We start from the raw sequence: 23,351 nt of genomic DNA, 5'->3' as shown, positions 1-23,351 counted from the left end.
TCAGGTCCAGGAAGCACTGTAATTCTCTAAAACAGTGATAGAGCCATCCAAAGAAATTTTAGAATGTAAAATGTTGATTTATGATCATCTAAGAAAAGGACACTGCCTAACTAGAGATGCATTTATTTTATGTTCATTTCAGTGAATCATTTCCTTGTCCTTCACAAGATAAATATGTAGAAAATAACTCAGAAACTATATGTAAGGATGCCTATAATAGAACAGCAATACAACAGCAACCAGGTGAAAAATACTGTGCAGAGAGATTAACAGGAACAAACAGTCACATATATACATACACCACCTTCTTTTATCCTGAAGAGCTAAAGGATTTCACAACTTATGTAAGCACAATCCATTCAAAGAAACTACTTTGGGGGCATATAACAAGCAATTTAGACAACCAGTGTGTACTGCACAGCACTAAAGATATGGGGAGAAGAGCTTTGTTCAGGAACTCCAAGACAACAGACTACTCTGACTAAATGATCCATGCTTTAATTAAAACTTTCATCCAAAAGGAATCACAGACCTAAACCACCTGCCATTTATTTTGCAATATTAACATGAATAACAGGCTAGTATCTAAAGTAGAAACATTAAATATTACAGAAATCTCATCCTGGATACTTAGACAATTAGGGACCTGGGTGCATAGCAAAACTGAGTACCTCCTATAGAACTGCAATAGCTATTCCAGAACTTACTGACTTTGAAGTAAGCAATATTCAAACAGACAGCTGTTCCATAATACCACCCCACTTTACATTCATATCAAACTTCATTCCAGAATGACTTGTCCAGACAGAGCTGCCCTAACACCACATGTCTTAATTTTTCATTTATTTCTTTTTAAAAATGAAATCAACCCTCTAGGTTCATCTGTCTTTCTGCAATCCTAAAGCTGGAAGATACTAGCCCCAGAACCCTAAGGAAATGAACTGCTGCTAAGTATTGAAGATAGCAAGCAGTTCCATGGAAATTAATTTTTGCAGTAAATTATCACAACTGATTCTCATGCCGCTCTCAAAAATTAAACAGCTAGTCTGTGTGATCCTATTTGAACCCAAATGGCTTCACGAAGACCCACAGTCTGAGAAGATGTGGTCTTACTAAATCCCTCATTGTTAAGAATCTCCCCTCTTTTTATAAGCACTAAATGCAATACTGACACTGCAAAAGGAGCTGTGTAATTCTTTGATTCGTGCCTGTTCATGGCAATTGGATAAACAGGTGTATTGACAAAGACTATTAAAACTTATAGTCAAACCCTGCCAAAAAGCCTGAAATGCAATCCCGTAAACTGCACCTTACACAATATGGAAATTAGAGAGATCTACATAGTCATGGAATAGCTATGTGTGCAAGTGAGAGACCAACTGTTAATTGTACCTGTATTAATACACATTACTTTTTTTGGTACCATATTACATATGGCACCATATTACATTTTATCTAGTTATAATATTGATCCTTGTGCTCTAGAAATATCGGAAAAGAAAAAAAACTCAAGCAGTTATGAACTTTTAGGCAGTAATCTACTCATCCCCTGACTACGTAAATCCCAGACTGTTTTCCAAGGACTAAGGAGATATTGTGTGACACGCACAAGAAAAAATGATTATTATTGCTTTTGTTAGTAAAATTCAAGCATACAGATATCAGCATTCTGTCTGACAGTAAATACACCTTTTTCTCTCTCATGCAATCTGCCTGGGCTGTTTCCAGGCGGGCTCTGAAGTGTTCACAATCCATTTTCAGCTGCTCTATCTCCTCCTCCTTTTTCTCCATGTCTGTGATAAAATAAATTAGATAAATGAAATAATAAGTTATGACCAACTGACTTGCACTAAAGAAAAATGAATCTTCCAAATACAATATTAATGATGGTGCTTTAAATATTTGCTTATGTTAGACATCCTCCTTGTGGCTAAACTGGTATATAGCAATTTGTCACATTTTAACAGTTCTTACAAAAACCAAATGAACATGATGTTTCCAATTTGAAACAGGGAAAACCAGAAAGAATCACATCTGGGTATTAAATACTGTGCATTGGTGAGATATGATCTTGGAACAAAGTTCCATTCTCCCTGGGGATTTTTAAAAATGCAGTTAATTTTCTACTTTTTATTGGTTTTCATGACCTGCAGATTTACGGTATCTTTGAAGTTCAGTTGAAGGCATAGTGAAAATCTAAGTAAAAGAATGCCAAATCAGTCAGAACTGAGTGGTTCAATATATGATGTACAAATTATGGGAATAATAAAAATGTAATGCAATTCAAGTATTTTCAACTAATGTTTATAAAGTATATAAGAATTTTAAACACTATTTCAGTGACAACCAAAATTTATTCATGATTCTCTTAAAAATGAGTCTCTGATGTTATCAGAAATACATTTCACTTTAAATGCTTTATTTTAATGAATGGAAATCTAGTGAAAAATATTATATTTCAAGATCCTAATGTCAGTTTTAAAAAATGCACTTTGAAGGACATTTTTAACAATTGTTGAAGTTTATCTAGATTTTATTTTATTTTAAAAAACATGGTTCTGGATGCTTAGTGTATATACCAAAAAAGGAAAGACATTTCAGTAATTCCAAAAAGTAATGTCCAAATAGCATCCACTGTAATTTTTGCTACCTGTTTAAAAGACAAGAGATACTTAACTTCAAGCTCCATACCACTGATCATGAATACTTTATGCCTTACATGTGGTCAATTTTTTTAGAAATGTATTTACCAAAAAACAAATAGCCGATCTAATTACATATTAAAAAGATAACATAATAAAAATACAGACTTCATTATCAAAAGGGACTGTATTCTCACAGTTTATTTAGTAATTCCACATTATTTGGAAATAAATTCCTTTTTACATCCTAATCAACAAAATGTTGATTATCACAAATACACAAGCACATTGCTTTGAACAGCCAGCATAAAAGAAGGTAATTTAGCTACAACCATTTTTTTTAAACAGGTGGAACATATTTCCATTCAGCCCTTAGGTGATTCTAAGCCATGAACAATAAGATTTCTTCTCTTTAACAGTAACTACAGAGGTGAGGCAAGGGTCCACTCCTAGGAAATATATATGCGCTATGGCATGCTCCCCAACTTTTCAGTTCTTTTCAACCTGCAATCCAAAGGAAAATACCAAAAATGAAGGTGAGAATGGATTAATTGAGTTTTTGAGGAACTCTGGTTAGTGGTGGGAAACTTTCTGTCTTCCCTTGAGCAAAGGACCACATGTTCATTCACCCTGTGAGCTACTCAAAGTCCGATCCCTAGCACTCATTATTATGTGGAGGTGGGTCTTCGAGTACTTCACCTGACAGAGAAATCAATACAGCTTGAGTCATAGTAGGGCATACTCTGCTCATCAATGGCAGACCAAGAACCTTTTTATCCTAAATAAATACACCCAGTGGAACTCAACGCCCAACGAAAACTTGTGCTGGATGGAACAAACTCTTCTGAATTAAAAGAATCATTTTCTACCTTTTCAGAGGTATGATCTACCTTGACTGCAGTCAACAGACACACAAATATACCATATCCTTCACTGATGGACTTCAACGGTCCTGTAACCAAAACCGAGCCAGGAGACAGGAAACAGTATTACCAGTTCCCTACTGCACATATTTTTTGAAGTCCTCTGGATAAGAGAAGGATGCATCAACCTCCCTTAAGGTATTAGCGTGTTTTCTGTCAAGGGAAACTAGCTTTAGGTTCATTCTAGAGAAAAAAAAAAGGGTAACATTGGAAGTTGATGCAGAGAAACCCCTTTCTAGCTATGCCTCATTCCTGAAAGCTTCCCCTGTTATGTTCAGTCAGTTCGCCCAGCTGTGCACTCCTTTGCTCTGAAGGGAATTCAAGGGTGGATGTGCTACTCCTAATGCTCAACAAGGTCTTGACAGAGGCAGCAGAACGAGCACCAGCCAGTTTGCTGACATTACATACTGTAGCTGTGCTGCTCACCCCCTGCACAATGTCGTCCTGGTCAGCACACAGGGAAGCTCGACAGGTTCTCTCACTGGCTCCAAGTACTGATCCCTTGGTGAGAAAGTTCCTTCCCTTTTGAGACTAAAGTCTTGAGGCTCAGTCTGTCTACCTCACCCCAACAAAGAAGCTTTCACTATCAACCTGGATGAGCAAGGAATATGAAATGGCATTCTTATGTAAACAAGAAATATGACTTTACCACTGCAGTGGTAAATCTGACTCTAGGAAGAAGTGATACTTGCCCCTACAAGAATAAACATGTAGATGACAGGCCCAAAAGCAGAATAAGGCATTGGACACGACTGAAGTACAGGAGGCACACATTCCAGGCCAGGTGGGCTCATTCTCATCCATGCTATAGGTTATACCAGGAGATTTTCTAGACCAGAGATTCGATCTCAAAGGTCTGGCAAGTGAAGAACTGAGTATAGTCACAATGAATGCCAATGAATGATGGAATTTCAATTCCACTGATCCAAACACTGGATCAATGTTATATGCATTTTTTGGCATTTCTGCAGGAGACCAAGTCCCACTGAACAGATGCATAATAATACAGAAATATTTTTCTAAGGCTCCTGGAGCCAACCACTTTTCTGAGGATGGTAGTAAGAACAAGACAGACTATCTGTAAGAGCTTGTAACACGGTTCAACTCACTTGATTCGAGAGCATCCAGTTTCTGGAATGTCCCCATGATATCCCCATTCAGTATTTTGGGTAAGAAATCCCGCAACTGCATAACCTCAGTTGTCAGCCTTTCCAAATCCCTCCTTTTAACTTTAACAAAGTCATCTTCGGTTTCAGCCTTCTGAAATGCAAAAAAAAACAAAGACATCATTACTGCTCTGAGTGCTCTTCACTTTGTATCCCTTCCCTCAGAAAAAAAAAACCCCTCCATATTATACCATTTCAGAAATTCAGAACCTTATTTTAAGAGAACTATCTAGTAATAACCTAAACCAAGAGTCTCTGAGATAGAAACTTTTTGACTTTAATCTAATTTTTGCCACTGTGGTCTAGAGCAAATCATATTACCTCTCTGCATCTGTTTCTTCATCTAAAATGTGTGTAGCATACCTCAGAATGCTGTAAAAATTAATTTGATATTCACATGTTTGAAAACGTGAACAGCTACACACACCCTAAGCCATTGTTTTCAGACTGTTCTAAGGTATACATGTAACTTTTTTAACTAACTCAAATATTTGAAAGATGCTCAACCATTTTGCTAAATTGTAATAGTTCTTTCAGAGAAAATATTTTAAATTATTTTAAAATATTTAAATTATTTTTTAAAAATACAATTTGTGATCCAATCACAAATAAAAGTGATATAATCCCGAGTGAAGACAGGAAAGATGTTTACTAATTTTCTCTTGTGCCAAACTATTGTTATAACTTTAAATCTACAGTCCAAGAAAATGGGCATTAATTTTAAAACAAGATAGAAATTTCTGTATGAAAAAAAACAAACTCCCATTTCTGATGTATATATATGTGCACACTGCTGTATCTTGAAAAGGCTACCGTATATCCACAATTACACAGTGAAAGATTTAATTTCCTTTGCCCAAAATATTAATCATCCAGTATGCTTTCATAAAGCAAAATTACAACATACTAAAGAATTGTTTCTTTTTTTGAGAATGGCGCAGAAACATTGAGATCCCTTCTGTAAACAATTGCATCTTCTCTGTTCAGAAGGAAGAGAACACTGCAGAACTACAAAAGAAGTCATCTCCTAAAGATATTAAATATGGCCTCTCCGCAGTCTCCTCAAGTCCAGCTGCATGAGACAAATGAAGGTCATTAACACTAGCACCTTTTTCAGTCCAACAGAAAATGCCACCCTGGCATTTCTGTCCTTTGTGACCATTTTCTACAATTGTCTTTTCTCTATTTGCTTCTCTGCTTCCTCAGGTGAAACATTTCCTTCCATTTTTGCTTGTTAGTCTATTTCTTTCCCAACTGTCTTCCAAATCCATATAGTTCTAGGGACAGACCACACCAGTCTTAGCCTTCCCGGTTCAGAGGACACAGAGCAGCAATAAAGATATGGAAGAGAGATATTTATTTTAACTTGGATTGTATGCTGTAAGCTGCATGTATAAAGTGCCTATGGTAAGGTTAGGATGGCCAAGTACCACCACATTACAGTATGTAGGAAAAATACAACTCATTCAGATGTCAAGAACATACTGAATGGGGGCATAAATACATGGCCACAGGACTCTAGAGGACCAGTACCACTGAGGGGGTCACTTAAACTCCATTACACAATTTGTATGACACATCTCCCCCTTAAAAGGGGGACGCTCTTCCACGGATGATTTACGAGTCAAGGAGTTTGCTCTGCACCTTACGATTCCCAAACACCACACGCTGCAGAGCGGAGGCGTTTTGAGTCACAAGAAGCGCAGGCTGTCACCGAGGACCCCAACCCAGCAAGCCGATACAGGTCACGGGACGCTAAGCAACGACGCGAGCCGTCCCGGGGGCCAAGCTCGCACGTGCCTCATACCCAGCACCGAAAACTGCCGCTGCTGCGTACTAGCCCTGCCCCGTCGGGCACCCAGCGGGGCCTCCCCCCTCCGCCGGGGGGCTCGGCTGCGCAGCGTCGTCCTCGCCATCGCCCCCTCGGGCCCGGCACCCAGCCCCGGCCGCCGCGCAGCGCTCCCTCCCCGGGGCGGCCCAGGCCCCAGCCCCGGCCCCGGCCCCGGCCGCGGGCAGGGCGCGGCCCGCGCGCGCTACCTGCGCCTCGCCCGCCAGGCCCGCGCGGCGCCTCATCGCGCCAACTGCCGCCTCGCGCGCGGCGGGAGACCGCGCGGGAGGGGGGCTGTGACGTCGCGCTGCGCAAGGCTCCCCCCCCTCCCCGCGACGCCGTGCCCGGCGTGGCGGTTGGGGCGGCCGGGGGCTCCGCGGCGGAGCGGAGCAGGGCGGCAGGGCCTGCTGCGGTGCTCCCGGCCGCCGGGGCGCCTGGCACTGCAGGCGGTTAAGGTGTTCAGCCTTAAGTCCTCACTGCGTGAAACGGCGCTGTCCTTCCTACTTAAGCTACCAATTACATAGAGTCACTTGAGCCATGGGACAGGGAGGCTCTAATTCGCCTTCACTGCTCGTACTCATGCTTTCACTTTTTCATCATGATCTTCTTACTTAACCTTTGTCCTACGGTGGCAAGTTTTGTCTTGCCAGTCCCTTCTACGAGACTGCTTCTGTTGCACCCACTTTTTTTTTTTTTTTTGTCATTCCTTGAGTATCTTCTGCTATATATTTTTGAGATCGCAGTCCCATACACAATATTTCTGACCAGACTGCTTTATACATAAACATTATCATATTCTCCATGGTTTTCTCTATCCCTTTCTTTACATGTCTGAACATCTTGTTTGTTTAGATGCTCCTGAGCACTGAGCAGCAAGAGCTGTTAAACTGTTCACAGTGATGTCCGTGTCTTCTTCCTTAGCTGATACAGATAATTTGCCGTTCCATAAGATGCTGAGTTTGTATGATCTCCTTCTGCATTTACAACACGGATATTCACTGTTGTCTCATTGCCTGTTTGTCCAGCTTCTAAATACCACTCTGAAGCACGCTCTGGTCCTGACTAACTTAAATACTGACAAGTCTGCCACTTTCTCACACTGCTAGTAAATACAGGAAATAGTCTGAACACTGACGTTCCCTGCCTTTGGCTATTTTTGTGGTGACAAAAACCAGGCATATTGTACCATGCTGCCAGGGAGCAGCACAGACCAGATGCTCCCTAAGGAACATGAGGCAGGCACGCTAATTTGGCTGCCAGGGCCTAGCCCCGCTGCCTCCAGGGAGCAGGTACAAGCCTGGCAGAATGAAGAACACTATTATGCTTTTTGCCTGAAACTTTTTCACTGGAAGTTGTACAGATGCTGTCACTTTACACTACAGTCAAGCTTTAAAAAGCATACAAGTTTTCTTAAATACTGCTTCTGCTCTGGGACATTTTGTGTCCATGAATTTCTGTCATTAAAAAGATATTTTGCTTTCCTGTTGCTTTTGAAAAATATCACACAAACAGTAGATAAGGGAGGAAATTTGCATGGCTGATCTACTGTGCATTTCTGAAGCAAATAGGCTTCGTGTTGACACAGGAACTGGAGCATGTGGAACAGCTTGAAGAACTGGGGGTCTATCCAACTACATGCAAAGCATTGTCAAGCGGACAGAGTAAGAAAACTTTAGAAAACATCCACTTTAATTTTTACTGACCCTAGAAATTTAATTTATAGTAAATATAACACACTTAAACACACTGTTTTTATAAACAAATTTGTGCTAAAGATGTGAAAGCATTTTGTAAGATCTGAGATCAATGTTTCTTGTTACTACAAGCACCGGAGCTTCCAGCTTCACATTGGCCGCAGTCTAGCACTAAGGCCCAGGTTAACAAAACTCACTGCAAAACTAGGTCCAGTTGAGTAAAAATACCTTGCTGCTGCCTTATCTCCTCAGAGACACATTTAAGCAGTCATCTGTGAAACTGATCTTTCATTGTCGATCATCCTCAAGATCTTTGATCTTTCACACTCCCAAACATTTTAATTCTTCAAAAAGGCTTGAATACTTTGTTTTTTAATATAGTTCAGTATAAATGTGCATCTGGTTGAATATTTAAAGAGTCTGGGAAAAGACATCTGGCATCTCTGTTTCTTTGAGAGTGCTGATATTTATGATAAACCAGTTACAAACTTTTTGAGACTTTACTGTTGAAAGATATCATGTTGAATGCAGGAATAGGAGAGGATTCAGTCAGTGTTTTTTAGATAGACTATTACCTTTGTATAGAGTCCATTTGCCACTCCTTAAATGTTTTGAATTTGAAAGGTATTATAGCATTATGAGACAAAGAGGTTGAGTGCGTAAGTCACTGCACTAAGAGTTCAGAGTTCTTGGTTTTGCCACACTTTCTGTTGGGGAAATGCAGGCAGAAAAGCTCTACCAGCACAGGTCCGCTCACTGCACGTGGCCTGTTTTTTCTGCCATTGTAGTACCTCCGTTTGCAACGGAGGAAAAGGTGAACGCCGTATCCGTGTTGCAGATGGCTGATCGTAGCTCGCCGTGAGCCTGCTCTGCATGTTTAAACACTGGATTTGGGGGGTGCCAGAAATACAAGCCTCGAAACTCCCTGGCGCGCGGGGCCCCTGGGTTGCCCGGCTTGCCCTGTGCACCACCAGACCTCCCGCCGGGCCTCCGGCGTGCGGGTCCCCCCCTCGCGCCAGAGCCCGGGCGAGCACCGGGACCTAGGCCCCGGCCCCGGCCCCGGCCCCGGCCCCGGTCCCCTCCCGCCGCGGCGCGCAGACGCGCACGGCGTGCGCCGGGGCCGCGGGTGACGCCATCGGGCGGCGCCCGGCGGGAGGGGAGGGGAGGGGAGGGGAGGAGGGGCGGCCGTCGCCTCCGCCTCGGTCTCGGCCTCGGTCTCGGCGGGGCGCGGGGACCATGGCTCCCGCCGCGCTGCAGGCGCCCGAGATCCAGTTCGCGCAGCGGCTGGCCGCCAACGAGAAGCGCGTCCGCGACCGCGCCGTGAAGAAGCTGCGGAGCTACATCAGCGTCCGGACGCAGCGCCCGGCCGGTAGGGCCCGTCCTGCGGGCAGGGCCCGGCCCGGCCCGGCCTGGTCTGGGGGTGGCGGGGTGCGGGGCCGGGGCCGGGGGCGCTGCCCGGGGCCGGTGGTGCTGCAGGGGAAGCGGCGCCTGTTTGAAACGTGCCGGCATGGGCAGGGGGGGAAGCACGTGTGGAGGGAGGGCCGGGCGCTGCCTCCTGCCTTCCGGGGTCTGGTTTGTCACCACAGTGCCGCTAGTTTTCTTCTTCTTTTTTTTTTTTTGAACTTATCTTTTTTAACTTTTACGCGTGTATTTTATCACAGCAGGCATTTTCGGCGGTGAACCCGCAAGCGCCGAGTGCGTTATTACCGCCAGCCCCGAGCAGGGCAGGGACTTTCAGGTCCTCACTCACGCGGTTTCCCCGCGCTGGCCGCGGGCGGGCCGGCGGGCCCGGGGAGGACGGTTTGGCGGGGAGGGGAGTGTTGGTGGCAGCGTGGACGTCGCCAGGAGCAGAGCGATGCAGCTCAAGGCCACGCATTCACGGGAACAGGATGTAAATGCAGTGAGCTGATCCGGATTGAAACAATCCCGGTGCATGGAGTGGATAGCTTTATTCAGTGCTACACTGACTGGTGAGGCAGTGACTGCTTTTTTTTTTAGCTGGGATTCAGCAGCATTGCAGGGAATTGGTGGGGGGGGAAGCTCAGAAAGGTTTTAGTTGTTGTTTAATTGCAAGAAATTCATAGTTACCTGTTAAGATTAGCCAGGTTGCCTGTTATCTCCATATCCGTGGTATCGATAGCATTATTATGGCAAGGTTTATTAGCTTTCGCATAGCTCTGTACTGCTGCCTTAGAACCAGGACAGCTTGGGTCTAGCTAGGCTTACTGGCCTTGGCCTTGCTAGTCTGAAGCACTCTGCAAAGTAGGATGCCTCCTATAGCAGGCTCATGAGGTCAGTCATAGCACTGTGTGAATGCATGGATCCAGATCAGTAAACTCTTCTTTTGCAGTGATAGGGAGCACAGCGTGGAGATGTCCAAGAGATTGAGCTTTCTGGTTTGTGTTCTTCAGCACACTGTGTTGCAGACTGGGTGCAATGTGGGAGTTGAACTGATTATGTGCATTTGCAGAGCACTGTGTCTGACCTAGTAAACCTTCCCACAGTATTTGGGAACGTGGTACTGAGATGTACACATACATGCTCCGTTAGATTTGCGGAAGCCAGCCTGGCACCCCAAGAGCTAAACTGAAACTAGAAGGCTGCTCGAACCCAAGTTAATTCCTTGCAAAGCCACTGGGGGCTATAGGTTATTTCCTCCCTTTGCCCTCTTCCCTTTCCAAATAATATTTGACCCATTGGCTGATCTCAGCCACATTTGACAGAGGCAAGAGTACATTAGAATAACCTTACTGGGTCAGGCCAGAGGACCAGTTAGTCCATTATCCCATATCTGACAGTAATCATAAATCTAGGGAATGTGTAGGGAATAGTAAGAGCCAGTAAAACATACATCATATTTCTCCCAAGCATTTTCTGAGCTTTCAGCTATTTTTGGTTCTGGAAAATTCCTAAGATGGGTGTGGCTTTTGCATATTCAATAGTGCTCTGTGCATCTCATTGCAAAGTGCAAGTGCGGATTCCTATATAAGTTTGTGGAAGTGGCCTGCCAGGTGGTGGGGAGAGTCCCTTTATAGGTATCCTAACTGAGGGAGAAGGTTGCAGTGTAAGCTAATGCCCTAACATACTGGGAAACCACCACCGGGAAATTGTCAGTTAGATCGTGAACTTTTTGCATATTAAAGTCTACTCACCATGAAATGCAAACGAGTAGGAAACCAGGGTGATTAATTTGCAGTGCTCCTAAATCTATTTGCTTTTATGTACACTTCAAACTAATATCATTAAAACAGTGGTTATCTTCTTTGGACTTGGGAAAGAAGCCCTATGTTCAGGAGAGAGGCTTTTTTTAAAGTAATCTTTGAATCAGCAGACTTATTTCTATGCAGCATTCTGCCAGAGGTGAGGTTCCCAAAATTAACATGAACAATCAAGGACATGTTACTGGTGACATTCACCTCAGTGAGATTTTTCATAACCCTTGGCAGGCTTTCTTCCTGCCTGTTCAGTATGGTCTGTGCTATGTTTGCATTATAGGTCATGTTGGGGAAACTTCTTTGAAGAGCTAAAGCCTCCTTGATTTTTAAACAAAAAGTTACATTCTGCAGAAAGCATAAAGCTACTGAAACCATTGTGTGTGCAGGTGAACTTGGATGAGTACATTTTTACTTAATCTGTTCCTTTTGTTTTTTTCTTGTTAACTCATTCTTCTAAAAATACTTACCTTGAAAAAGAAGCTATATTTGGCTGATAAGTGGAGGGTCACATTCTCTTGTATCTTTATAGAGGCATCAGTAAATGAACTGGTGAGAGAATAGTAACTGAAGAGCTTTAATAAAATAGGAAAGATCATTAGGTGTTTTCCTATTTGACAGGGCTGCATTTACTTGGGCCTAGATCCATAAAGGATATAAGTATGTCATTTCCACTGAAACGAGCCCTTGTAGATATGACTCTTGGAGATTATCTAGAGTAGGAAAAACTGCAGCAGTTTTAACTATAGCAATGTCAAAATAGCATAATTCCCAAAGAAGAAAGATAGGAAGGCTTGAATTAGCATCGCATGTCTTCAGTGGTTGGTTGTAACATTGCTGATGCAAGCCCTCACTGGCTATAGATAGGAACAGAGTTACAATCCAAGTGTTAAAACCAGTATCTTTCTCAAAGTAGCTTTGAGCTAAAGAGGACCTTCAGTTTTGCATGGTATGGTTGCTAATATAATAGGTTGAGGTTATAAAATAACCCCACTTGAATGATTATTATTTGCCTGTTGGGGGTGGTGGCAGCAGGGCACAAAAAATGGAAAATAAAGTCTTGAAAGTACTTTTTGAGTGATTAGGATAAGAAACTTACTCTAGAACATTAGATCAGTGTCCTTTGCCAATTGGACAAAGGGCTGCCCTGGAAACTTTAAATAAATAAATAAAGCCTTCAGTGTATGAAAAATGACCCCGTGGAAGTCTGTGTTCCCTAGACAAGAAATCCTCTTCAGCCTTCTTTATAGACAGCAGCTGGCATCTTCTGGACATGAGCCTAATGCCTATATAGAGTTATGCTGTCTATGAAGTTAAGCCTTCCTCTTATTGCTACGTGTGTTGCACGTATAGCTGTTAATAAATTTTATTAATATTAAATCAGTGAATCAGATCTGCATAATGTTTAATCTTAAGTTCAACTTAGATTTATTAGTAATGTTATAATTAATACTTAAAGTACATATTACTTCCTATGTAGCATTTTGCATATTTCCTTTACCCGGTTTTACTTCCGATCTTTTTAACTAAGCCTGATTGTAAGCTGTTAAAGCAACATATGTTTACGTTGGTTTTTTTTGTCTGAGTACAGAATGATGAAATAGTGATAACTGCTTGCAAATGACTTAGTCCCAGGAGGAGGTACTCAATTTAGACTTAGCAATAGGTCTTTTTTTTTTCTTGACTGGCAGACCCCTGATCATCTTGGAGCAAATTTCAGCTTACTGAAGATAGTTACCTTTTTTTAAATGATTTTCTTGAAATTACTTTAAAGTACTCAACAGGCCATTGTTTGAAAATAGCTTTAGTAGGTTATTGTGGCTACTTTATATGCTGCTATAATTTTACCTCTCAGAACTGTATTTGGCATTGTTAATACTCTAGTCTTTAAAACATTCTTCAGCAGCTGCTACTGATAGTAAAACTTTTATTTTCCATGTTAATCTTTCCTTCTCTAATGTACGATTTTTGACAAGAATGGAATTCTTACATTGGTAATACTGAAAAAAATATTTGCTGTTAAAATTGAGGTGATACCGTACCTCAAGGCTACCATTAATGAGAATATTTTCATTACAGATGCTTAGACTCTTTGATTATGCATCTTAATTTAATACAGAAGGAAGTTTGTTGATTTTCAGAAGTTTTATTTTGTCAGAAGATGCCCCTAGTAAAGGACAAGACTAGTAGTAAAGTGAGACTTTAAAAAAAAAAAAAGGGAAAAAAAAGAAAGAGAAAGAAAAGGGGAAAAAAGGCATTGTTAAATCAGTTACTATCCCAGGATTGCACATGTCCTCTCATGTAAAACTAGATATGTTGCCCTCATTAAAAATAACGCTCTGACTTGGTGCTAAAAATATATCAGAGGAAACAAGGCTGAGCTAGCAGAGATTTATCAGAATTGCCTAGTGTTCATCTCATATGTGATTTCTTCAAAACCTTTGTTACTTATGATACAAGATAGATGCTTAAAGGCATGGGATCACTGAACTACACAAAGTAGCCTTCCAATCAGTCTTCTCACAGCCCAAGAGAGTAAAACAAAATGAAGAGGATAGCAGGAAATGGAGAGAACTGCTTGAAAATATATTGCTGGAAATGTGGGATTTGTCTTTTTATTCAGACTTCTTCTGCACCGTAGGTGGCTTCAGCCAGGAAGAACTGCTAAAAATATGGAAGGGACTGTTCTACTGTATGTGGATGCAAGATAAACCTCTGCTACAGGTATAATTGGTTTTATATTTGCCTGAGTGAGTCTCTTCTAGAATATACTGCAGAGACGTAGTAATTTAGAATGTTGAAAAAGACCTTAGTGAGTCTTGCTCAGTTTTTTTGCCTGTCACTCAGGTGTGACATGCATGAGAGAGGTGACTGTAACGCAGTGATCCTCACCACTGGAACAGAAGCCTGAATGGCATGGTGTTTGGAATCAGCCTTTCAAAGGAAGGGGGAGGTGTTTACCTTCCAAAACCAGAAGTGAGATATACATTGTTTTGCACATTGTTTTGATGGAATGGGAGCAATAATAACATGTTGCCCTCAACTGCACCTGCAGCATATGCTCAACCTTTAGTGAGCCTACTTTAAAAGTTTTTCACTTTCAAGAAAATGAAAGAACGTCAGTACGAAGAGTTTTGTAGTGCTTCATTTACTACCAACTTTTTGTGCCCTCTCCCAGTTTGTCACCCTACTTCAAAAGATACCAGTTCTGGAGTACAAAATTTTTCCAAATCTTAGCAGCCTCACTTAATCAGTTTTCAAATTGCTTGTCCATTTGCTTGAACAAAGTTTATCTCATAAAAACCACAGAGAGCTCTACATATGAATAAGCTATATGTAAACAGTGCCGCTAAAGTTTTACATCATTTGTAAATTCAAATACATGGAGTTATTCTCCACCTAATTTATTTTTTTCCTGCCATCAAAAAGATGATTTGTGCAGAGATGAATGAACAGGGCTTCATACACTTGAATCTTCTTTTCCAACTAACCTGATCCCAGTGGAAGGATTGCTACAGTACTAAAGCAACTGTTCAGAAATAGTTTTAATTTTAGGGGGTGTTTTCTCACATTCATACTTCTTGGTTTTGGTTGTATGTTTGATGAGGAGACCAAGCTCTGAAACATGCTATACTAACTATATTTATTTGCATTTAGGAGGAACTAGCAAATAATATCTCACAGCTTATCCATGTGATTCAGAATACAGAGGCTCGTAAGTACTATTTCATTATCTGTTTTTTCTCAACATGCTTTTATGGTTGGAGGTTTTGAGTCCGCTGTCACAGTGCCAGAATAGAGACAGACAGATATGAGTGATTCTTTGTTTTTTCTTTGCTTGTTGTCAAACCAATACATGTGACTGCATTAAAGGAAGCATCTAGGCTCTGGTTCAGATGCAGTTTGTTTCTGGTTGTTGCAGGGTAAGGGTTGTGTCTCCAGCATGATAAAGCTCAGGCTTTGCAGGGTGGATAGCAGAGTAAAGTTGTCCCCTTACTTTCCCGATCTAGATTTGTTCTGTCTACTTCCTACTCAAAAACAACCTTGTTTGTTTAGGTGTTAAGCTCGTAGTGTTCAAATTGTGCTTCAAATGTAGTGCTTAATCAATGCCAAAACTAGCATGGGTGAAATCAGTGCAGAATTGATGTGATGATCTACCTTGTGGAGATGTAATACCAAATATATACAAAGCTCAGTCTTGGTGATTTGTGTTACTTCAACTGTCCCTGTAATTACACTTGGTTTTGAAGGTAGCAGAGTGCCTTTTCTTACATTGTTCTGAAGTTTAATTAACCTGTCCTTGCAACTGTTTCAAGCATGTCTTCCCACACCTCTAGCTCAGTCCGTAGGCAAATCATTAGGGATATGTGGCTCTTTTCCAGGTTGAAGTTTTCCTGAGATTCTTTTATGTTAGCAAAAGAAACCTTTGTGCCAGGCATGTGGATTTGGTCATGACCTTTCTTATTTTGTTTGTTTTTTGGTTCTCTTATAGAACACCTGTTCATTCAGACCTTCTGGCAAACTATGAACCGTGAATGGAATGGGATAGACAGTCTGCGTCTTGATAAGTACTATATGGTAATGCTAACTCTTTTTTTAGATCTTTTCTGGTATAAATAGTGGTGGTGGGCTGGAAGGCAGTTTTGTCTGTACATGTGTTTATGTATATTGTAACAAAAGACTTGTAGCTATCTTCAAGACACATTGCAAGACATACTTGTTTTAAAAACTTTCATTCACCATCACAAATCTAAAATTCATTACAGTTTATGTCATGCTGCAAGTGATTTTTTTTTTTTTTTGTTGCCTTGCTTCATACCATAGTGGTATTTCTCATTGCTTTCCATAGGGAAAACTTGGAAAGGAAGCTGATTTCATGCGTAAGTGCCCTTGCTGCATATGAATACGGTGTCATTGGACACTGCATCATCATCAATTATTTAGATCAGACTGTTTGCAGACTTTTTGATAGCTCTGATATAAAGTAATTGTCAGTGGAACCAAAACACTTCACCACTTAAGATCCACTTAAGATCCATTCAGCTTTCAGAATTCTTTCTGTAGGAAACACTATATTAAAAAAAGATAGTAAAACCAGTGAGAGAAAACTTAGAAGACCTGCCTTTTAAAATAACAAAATCAAGTTAATCTTTTTCTTTAAAAGAAGTTAATTGCAGGTATCTTCACTGCTGTATTTTGTTTCTCAGTGTTAGCAGAAACCAAGTATTTCAAAAAGTGAAGTGTTTTGTGAGTCAGTTTAATGCAGCTATTTTATGTATGGCTGTCTCTTAGTGAAAGTTGCAGTTCATTTAGGCAAACGATTATTGTTATCTTCTGACAGGTATTGTTGTTTCCAGTTTCTTTAAATTGTGATTTTTGTAGATTTGGGAGCACTTAATGCAGAAATCGGGATGATGGGAGCGGGAAAAAGCTGTGTGATAGAGATGGTCTTTGATTTTGCTTGACTTGGGATATGATAATAGCACGTTGTCTTTTGAGCTTCACAGTGTCCTTCTGCCTGATGTGACAGACAAGTCTGTCAAAATATTCATGTAAGGAAGCTTTCCATCTTGTGCTTCAAAGATCTTTAGGAAGGAGTATATTCATATTACAGTCACAGTAACTCTTTTATCTGTTTTCATGAACATTTATAACAAATTCTGTATTTGCAGCTAATCCGTATGATCTTGAGGCAATCCTTCGAAGTGCTGAAAAGAAATGAATGGGATGAAAGGTAAGTAGATTTCTGAATGTAATTGCACCATAAAGAAGCTGCACAATTTGCCTTTATCAGATATATTTTCATTTATTATGCCCTTTTTTTTCTGTGGATGGTGCTGTCAGGAGGTCTTAACACAAAAGTTTATTTGCTGTCTGGATCATCACTTATGCTGTCTAATTGAAAAAGAAAGCAGATGTTACACTTTATTAAATTAATTATACACTACAATTGATAACTCTTACATTCACCTAAGCAATTAAGTGTGTGTTTCACAGTAAGGAATCTGAGAAAGCAATTTGTGCAAAACCTGAACATGGGAGCTTGTAATGTAGTATTCCAAGGAATCTTGAAATCTGAGATCTCCAAATGCATAATGGGGATTGCCAGATCTTAGTGACTTAGCTAGGAGAGCTACCAGTGGTATATCATCTGTAGACAGCTTAGACAGCAAATCTGCATCCCAGAACATACAGAAAAGAAATTTTTTGTGGTTGTATTGCTTTTTCTTGTCATCTGTGACTTGAGTATTTTACTGTGCTTAATCATGATGACTTGTGTTTTGATAAGACAGAACTGGGAGATGCTCCTTCATGGTAAACTGGCTTCCTATTAGTTGTCTTTGTCAGTGGTTTTGTTTGCATCTTTTCTGCGTGCTGTCAAATAGAAAGTAACTGCAGTCTTATTGCTCTTTCTAGAGCTCTGGTACTATTTCTAAGCTTGCTCTGCTTTTAAACTGATGAAGAGATTTAAGTCTTTAATTAAAAAGTGCTTGATAACCTAGTGGTAAGGTTATCCCTTTCTTGCCTTTTAGGATGTGGAATGCATATAGACTTATTTTCATGGAGACAGAAAGGAATGCAAAGTTGAAGTACATGCCATTCCCTCTGTTCTACTTAAATTCTGCATTCTTTGAACCATGCTCCAAGATATCAGAAAGAATTGGGCCTGTAACATGTTAACTTTGCAGATTCTTTAGAACATGTGTTCACAGCTGGACCTTCTCATGGCTAAAGTGCATCTTGTGTTTAGGCCAGACACACTATTTGGGACCTGTCCGTGCTTAAACACTGAGTCCGCATTGCACAAACCACTTCAAGCTTGTGAAATGTAGCAACTTCACTCTGGCCCATTAAATTCTTATATGTCTCTTCTTCTGTATGCCTTGGACAACAGCCTACAGACGTCCCCTTTCTGCATCTTCCTTAGCCCAGCCAACATGACTCAGCACTCAGCTGAGACGGGCCATGAAGATGATTAAGGGACTGGAGAATCTCTCATATGAGGAACGGCTGAGAGAGCTGGGCCTGTTCAGCCTGGAGAAGAGAAGGCTTAGGGGGATCTTATCAGTGTTTGTAAATATCTGATGCAAGGATGTCAAGAGGATGGGGCTAGGCTCTTTTCAGTGGTGGCCAGTGACAAGATGAGAGGCAATGGGCACAAACTGAAACACAGAAAATTCCATCTGAACATAAGAAAAACTTCCTCACAGTGAGGGTGATTGAACACTAGAACAGGTTGCCCAGAGAGGTTGTGGAGTCTCCATCCTTGATGATACTCAAAATCCAACTGGGCACAGTCCTGGGCAGCCTGCTCTAGCTGATGCTGCTTGATCGGGGAGTTGGACCAGATGATCTCCAGAGGTCCCTCCCAACCCCAAATATCTTGTGATTCTGTGGGAGATGTCTGGTTCTTCAGTATACATTTGCTCCTCACGTGACAATTCCAATTCTGCCAACTTACTCAAATTATTTTCTCTGTCATATGTGGTTCTGCGTTACCAGATGAGTGCAGGCAGAGTGTATGCAAATAAACTGCTGAAGTTACAGCAGCCTGTCTCTCTGTTGTTGAAGTTTTACTATGGCCCCTTGGAATCCTTTCTGGTACTAGCACTAGCTCCATCATGCTGAGGTTGTGACCTGTTTTAACATGGCTTAGTATAATGTCATACTCTTTTGAAGAGCCAAGTGCAGATGCATTTGCTTTTCCTGTTAGGGCCTGAGGTACACACAACTTAAATTCTGTATTAACCAAGTAGCTGGGCTTTTCATTTATTGTTGTATTTTAAGGTGGTTCTTTTTCTAGTAGTCTGTTCATATCCACGTGCTACAGCACAGTTTTCCGTCTCCTTTGAATCATCAACACTGATTGCCCTGGCTTCGTGGTGTTCTATTAAATACTCTTCCTTCCTTTTCTGTTCTCTTCTACTTCCTGTCCTGCTCTTTGAGCCACTCTGCCTGAAGAGCTCTAATCTCCGAGAGGGACTCCTATTGCTCTGGCCTTCTCCATTCTAGCTTCAGTGGAAGGATGGCCTAGAGCCCCTTAACCATGATGGGAATGCTTTGTTCTGTGGGACAGTGGGTAACATGCTTTAACAAAGGTAAAGTCTGCACAGTTGAAATGAGTTTGAGAGGGACTGATATTATAATTTAACCGCTGGGTGTGTGCCAAAAAGAAGATAATGTCATAAAATGGGAGGGTGGGGGGTGCTGCCCATCAGGATGAATGGGACAGCTGTGTCTTCAGGAATGCTCTGTTCAAATGGCAAAAGCCTTTTGCCTACCTGTCAATTATATGGCACAATTAAGTTCAGTCCAAATTAGAGTGTGAATTTTAAAACCATGCAACTTTAACTTAGCAGATTACCTGTGTAAAAAGTTGTTTTGAGTGGCTTGTCTGGTGTTATAAAATCATCTAGACTATGGGGACTTCTGACTACAGATGGATATTTTTTTAAGATGTGAAAATTGGTAGCTGAATTTGTTTGAACCTTGTCTTTATTTCTTGCAGGTGGTGAACAGCCATCTTAAAGAACTGCTAAAACTGTGAATGACTTGACTCTGTTTCTAAAGCGAACAGAACCTGAGCAATTGAACTGAAAATTTTGCCTTTTTTTTTTCTTTTTTTTTTTCAGTCTGATTGCACCATTCCTGCAACTGCTAATGAAAGAAGTTATGGACCCAGAAAGCGATGCTCCCAGTGGGATAAAGTTCCATTTCATTGATATCTACCTGGATGAATTGTCTAAAGTTGGTGCAAAGGAGGTTAGAACACACATTGTAATTCTCTTCCTGATTAATGTTAGATGTGGCATGCGTCATTTTGGAAGAAATATAATTTTTACATCATGTATGTTTAACAGTTTTAAATATAACGTAACTTTGGATAAGCATGAAGAAAGTGACTTATTACAATCTCTGCTTTCACTTTTGTCTGTCTGCTTTTTAAGTGTATATCTTAGCTTAGACAGTGAGAACATAAGTTTCCCATAAGGTCATGAGTATGGGTATGCTGATCCAAGTTGAGATTGGTAAAACTTTTCTTTTTTCTATTTCCATTCTCATTTGTTTGCTTCAATAAAGGGCTCAGACTCTTTTCCCTTGGGTGAACATGTTTGCCAGTCTTTGCTTTTGTGTTTTTTTGTTGTTTTTTTTTTCTCTCCTTCAAAAAACTGACATCAAGCCTGCTCTTGGCTGATTCTAAAATAGAGGAAGAAAGTGAGTTTTCAGAGTTTTCAGTATCTGCTCACTGTTGCTTCAGACCTGTGCACTGAGCAAGTTACCCTTCATTCAGGTACTTATTTTGCTGATATGAAGATCTTGGTGCCATTTGTCTTTCTCTATTTTGAATTGCCATTAAATAGTTGCCCTTAATTTTGGCTGACCTTACAGTGCTGCAGAGTTCTGCAGCAACTCATAGCCTGTTGCTGTAGCTGTCACTGCTGAGTTTCTTCCAGAGAGTATTTCTTCTGTTACTCCACTAGAGTGAGCTGTCTGCTGCCCAGGTGTGCTTAGATGCAGGCTTCTGCTTGTTCTCTCCAGCTGTTTGAGAGTGGGACTGCCAACACATCTCCTAGCGATTGATGCAATCTCTAGCAAGAACTGTTGGCAGTTTTCCATTTATAATCTTTGCAGTCATTACTGCAAGTGGTCCTGCCCTGCAGTTTTTGTGGCTGTGGAGTGTGGGAGGAAAGGTGTCTGCGCAAAAGAAGTGTCCTTACCTGGAACCCTGATAGCTTCTGCAGCCCTGTAGTAATAGAAGATTTATGCCATGACTAAGCCACTCAGAGTGTTCCAGGGAATTTAGTCCCCCAGATTATTTTGAAATCCCAGCCTATGCTCATAAGTTGAGTTTAGGAAAGGATCTTTAGTACTACTGTAGCTGACAGTATTTTGGTCCAAGTTGGCAGGTTAATAGAAACCCAGGTCTTATTCATGTCTGTGCTACAGGCCTTCTTTGTGAAAGAGTACCACATTATTTAAGCTTTCTCTGCCTCGCTTTTCCATATCTGAGATAAGAAGTTTCATTATATTTCTGTAGTCAGGAAATTAAATTTTTCAAAACAGTCAGCATTTTTATAATGCTTCTAGGGAAGATCTGGTGGGTATAGTAAGAGTGGTAAGCAGAAGTCACTGAACACTTATGTCAGCTGGAATGAGACAGTATGCTGCAAGATGTTGACGTAACTTCTCAGAGAAGATTCCCTTACACCAAATCTTCAAGGAATTTGAGTGGACCTGTAATATTTACTGTATTAATTATTTTTTTTCTTTCTAATCATACAGCTCACGGCTGACCAGAATCTAAAGTTCATTGAACCTTTCTGCAAAATTGCTGCCAAATCAAAGGAGTAAGTTTAGTGAAAGGGTAAATATTCTTAAGAATTAAGAAGTTCTGCATATACCTCTCCTTATGTTAATAAATGGATTGAAGAAGAGCCATAATATAACATCATAATGTAGAGAAAGCAGGAGGTTCTAATAACTATGTGAACAATCATTTGAAGATAATTTTTGTTTATCAAAGCTGTAGATAAACTTTGTAGATTTGTAAGAATCTTCTTAACCTCTGTTGGTTTGGTTTGTATTTTTTTAACATGCATAGGACAACTGAGTTTGTCAGTGTGTCTGTTGTTGCAGCTGTAATTCAGAGCAGCCTATAAACACAGTGAAACATAAGAGGGGAACGTGGGCAGAACCACTGCTCAGCAGTGATTATTTGGATTTAAAGGACTGCTGTTTAGAAAGTAACAAGTTCACTTGTTACAGCTGGAAAACTCAGCTGGAAAACTAGATGCTCTCCCCCTTCCTTCCTTTTTACTGCTTTCCCTTTGTCCTGAAACATCCAGTTTTCAAATGTGAGGAGGGAGGGCATGTATGTTTCTTCCTTTGCACTCTCATCCCTGTTCTCCTGTGATACAGTCATCGCCTGATGCATGCCGTGGCCAGTGGTATCTTTGAGGTCATTGTGGATCAGTCACCTTATGCCATTGAGGACCTAATGAAAGAATTGAGTAGCAGCAGTGATGAGGAGGATCTGTCTGAAGAAGAGGAACAAGGAAATGAAAAGGTGTTTACACCCAAAGGTGAGGAGGAAGTGATAGAAAATGAACCGGGGCTTTTTTAAATAGCCTTGTTTCTACTGGGCGGGATTCAAAAATCTGTTCTGTTTCTTTAAAAAAATGTTTCTGCTCCGAACCAGCCAAGCACATGTTCAAGGTAGTGTAGGGACAATTATGTTTTCTTCTTTTCCCCTCAGGTGTATTCATACAAAGCAAGTTCACAAGAACATGTTACAAAAGTCTTAGTGGTCTCTATAAAACCAGACAGTATCTGCTTTCTGTAGCAGTGCTGGATAATCCAGTCTGGCTTCTGGCTCTCAGATATCCAGGACTTTAAAAAAAACATGTTTTTGGCTTTCTAACAGAGTAGAAAAATGGGCTGGATGGGAGGGTTATGAATCCTGGTATACTCTGACACGGACGCAATTATTTTGAAGACCCCCCAGATAAGCCACAGTTGTGTATTGTATAATGGCCCTGAAAATAAATTGTTCTCAGTTTAATGGTGACATAAGTTAGCTAAAAGAGTTTAGCCTCAAGAGACAGTGTAAAGAAAAATACACCTGATGTTCTGTCTATCAGAGAACAGTGCTATCTCTGTTCTTACAAACTCAACATTAAAATTCATTCTCTTTTTTATAATAGCAGACAGAAGTTCGTTGAGAAAATCAGCACAGAGCTCTGAAAATTCAGAGAATGTTTATGAAAATGCTGATGACAGTATTGGACCTGTTCTTCAGGTTTGTGGCTTGCTTTCTTTGTTAATGGTACTCTCTCTCCTTTCTTTTTTTCTGTCCCTTTCATGAGATACAGAAATAAAGGGTGT

At 40.9% G+C, this 23,351-nt stretch overlaps 2 protein-coding genes across 11 annotated transcripts in view; one reads left to right on the top strand and one right to left on the bottom strand.

The window, feature by feature from the left end:
* HSF2BP (heat shock transcription factor 2 binding protein) overlaps positions 1–6,926 on the bottom strand; it is a 31,397-nt gene extending 24,471 nt beyond the window's left edge. For 4 of the 5 annotated variants that reach the window (XM_013941664.1, XM_067289757.1, XM_067289758.1 and 1 more), the window contains exons 1-3: positions 5,639–5,758; positions 4,675–4,825; positions 1,690–1,793 (exon numbers count right to left, since the gene is read on the bottom strand). In XM_013941664.1, the coding sequence (XP_013797118.1) occupies positions 1,690–1,793; positions 4,675–4,825; positions 5,639–5,755 (372 nt within the window). In that variant the 5' untranslated portion in view covers positions 5,756–5,758. Of the gene's footprint in view, positions 1–1,689; positions 1,794–4,674; positions 4,826–5,638; positions 5,759–6,768 lie in introns of those variants that run through there. The other variant, XM_067289756.1, reaches the window with a different exon arrangement.
* A 2,520-nt stretch (positions 6,927–9,446) lies between these two features.
* RRP1B (ribosomal RNA processing 1B) overlaps positions 9,447–23,351 on the top strand; it is a 37,450-nt gene continuing 23,545 nt past the window's right edge. For 4 of the 6 annotated variants that reach the window (XR_010884456.1, XR_010884455.1, XM_067298180.1 and 1 more), the window contains exons 1-9: positions 9,447–9,622; positions 14,107–14,189; positions 15,123–15,180; positions 15,958–16,043; positions 17,138–17,199; positions 20,099–20,228; positions 21,750–21,814; positions 22,386–22,549; positions 23,171–23,265. Coding sequence is in view for 4 of the 6 variants with exons in the window: in XM_067298180.1 (XP_067154281.1) it covers positions 9,490–9,622; positions 14,107–14,189; positions 15,123–15,180; positions 15,958–16,043; positions 17,138–17,199; positions 20,099–20,228; positions 21,750–21,814; positions 22,386–22,549; positions 23,171–23,265 (876 nt within the window). In the remaining 2 variants the exon portion in view is untranslated. Of the gene's footprint in view, positions 9,623–10,171; positions 10,224–14,106; positions 14,190–15,122; positions 15,181–15,957; positions 16,044–17,137; positions 17,200–20,098; positions 20,229–21,749; positions 21,815–22,385; positions 22,550–23,170; positions 23,266–23,351 lie in introns of those variants that run through there. The other 2 variants (XM_067298188.1, XM_067298191.1) reach the window with 2 other exon arrangements.

Source organism: Apteryx mantelli, chromosome 1 (assembly GCF_036417845.1).
Source record: "Apteryx mantelli isolate bAptMan1 chromosome 1, bAptMan1.hap1, whole genome shotgun sequence".
In the NCBI taxonomy this organism is placed as follows: domain Eukaryota; kingdom Metazoa; phylum Chordata; class Aves; order Apterygiformes; family Apterygidae; genus Apteryx; species Apteryx mantelli.
Note: the sequence above shows the minus strand (reverse complement) of the source record. Positions and strands in the feature narration are given on the sequence as shown.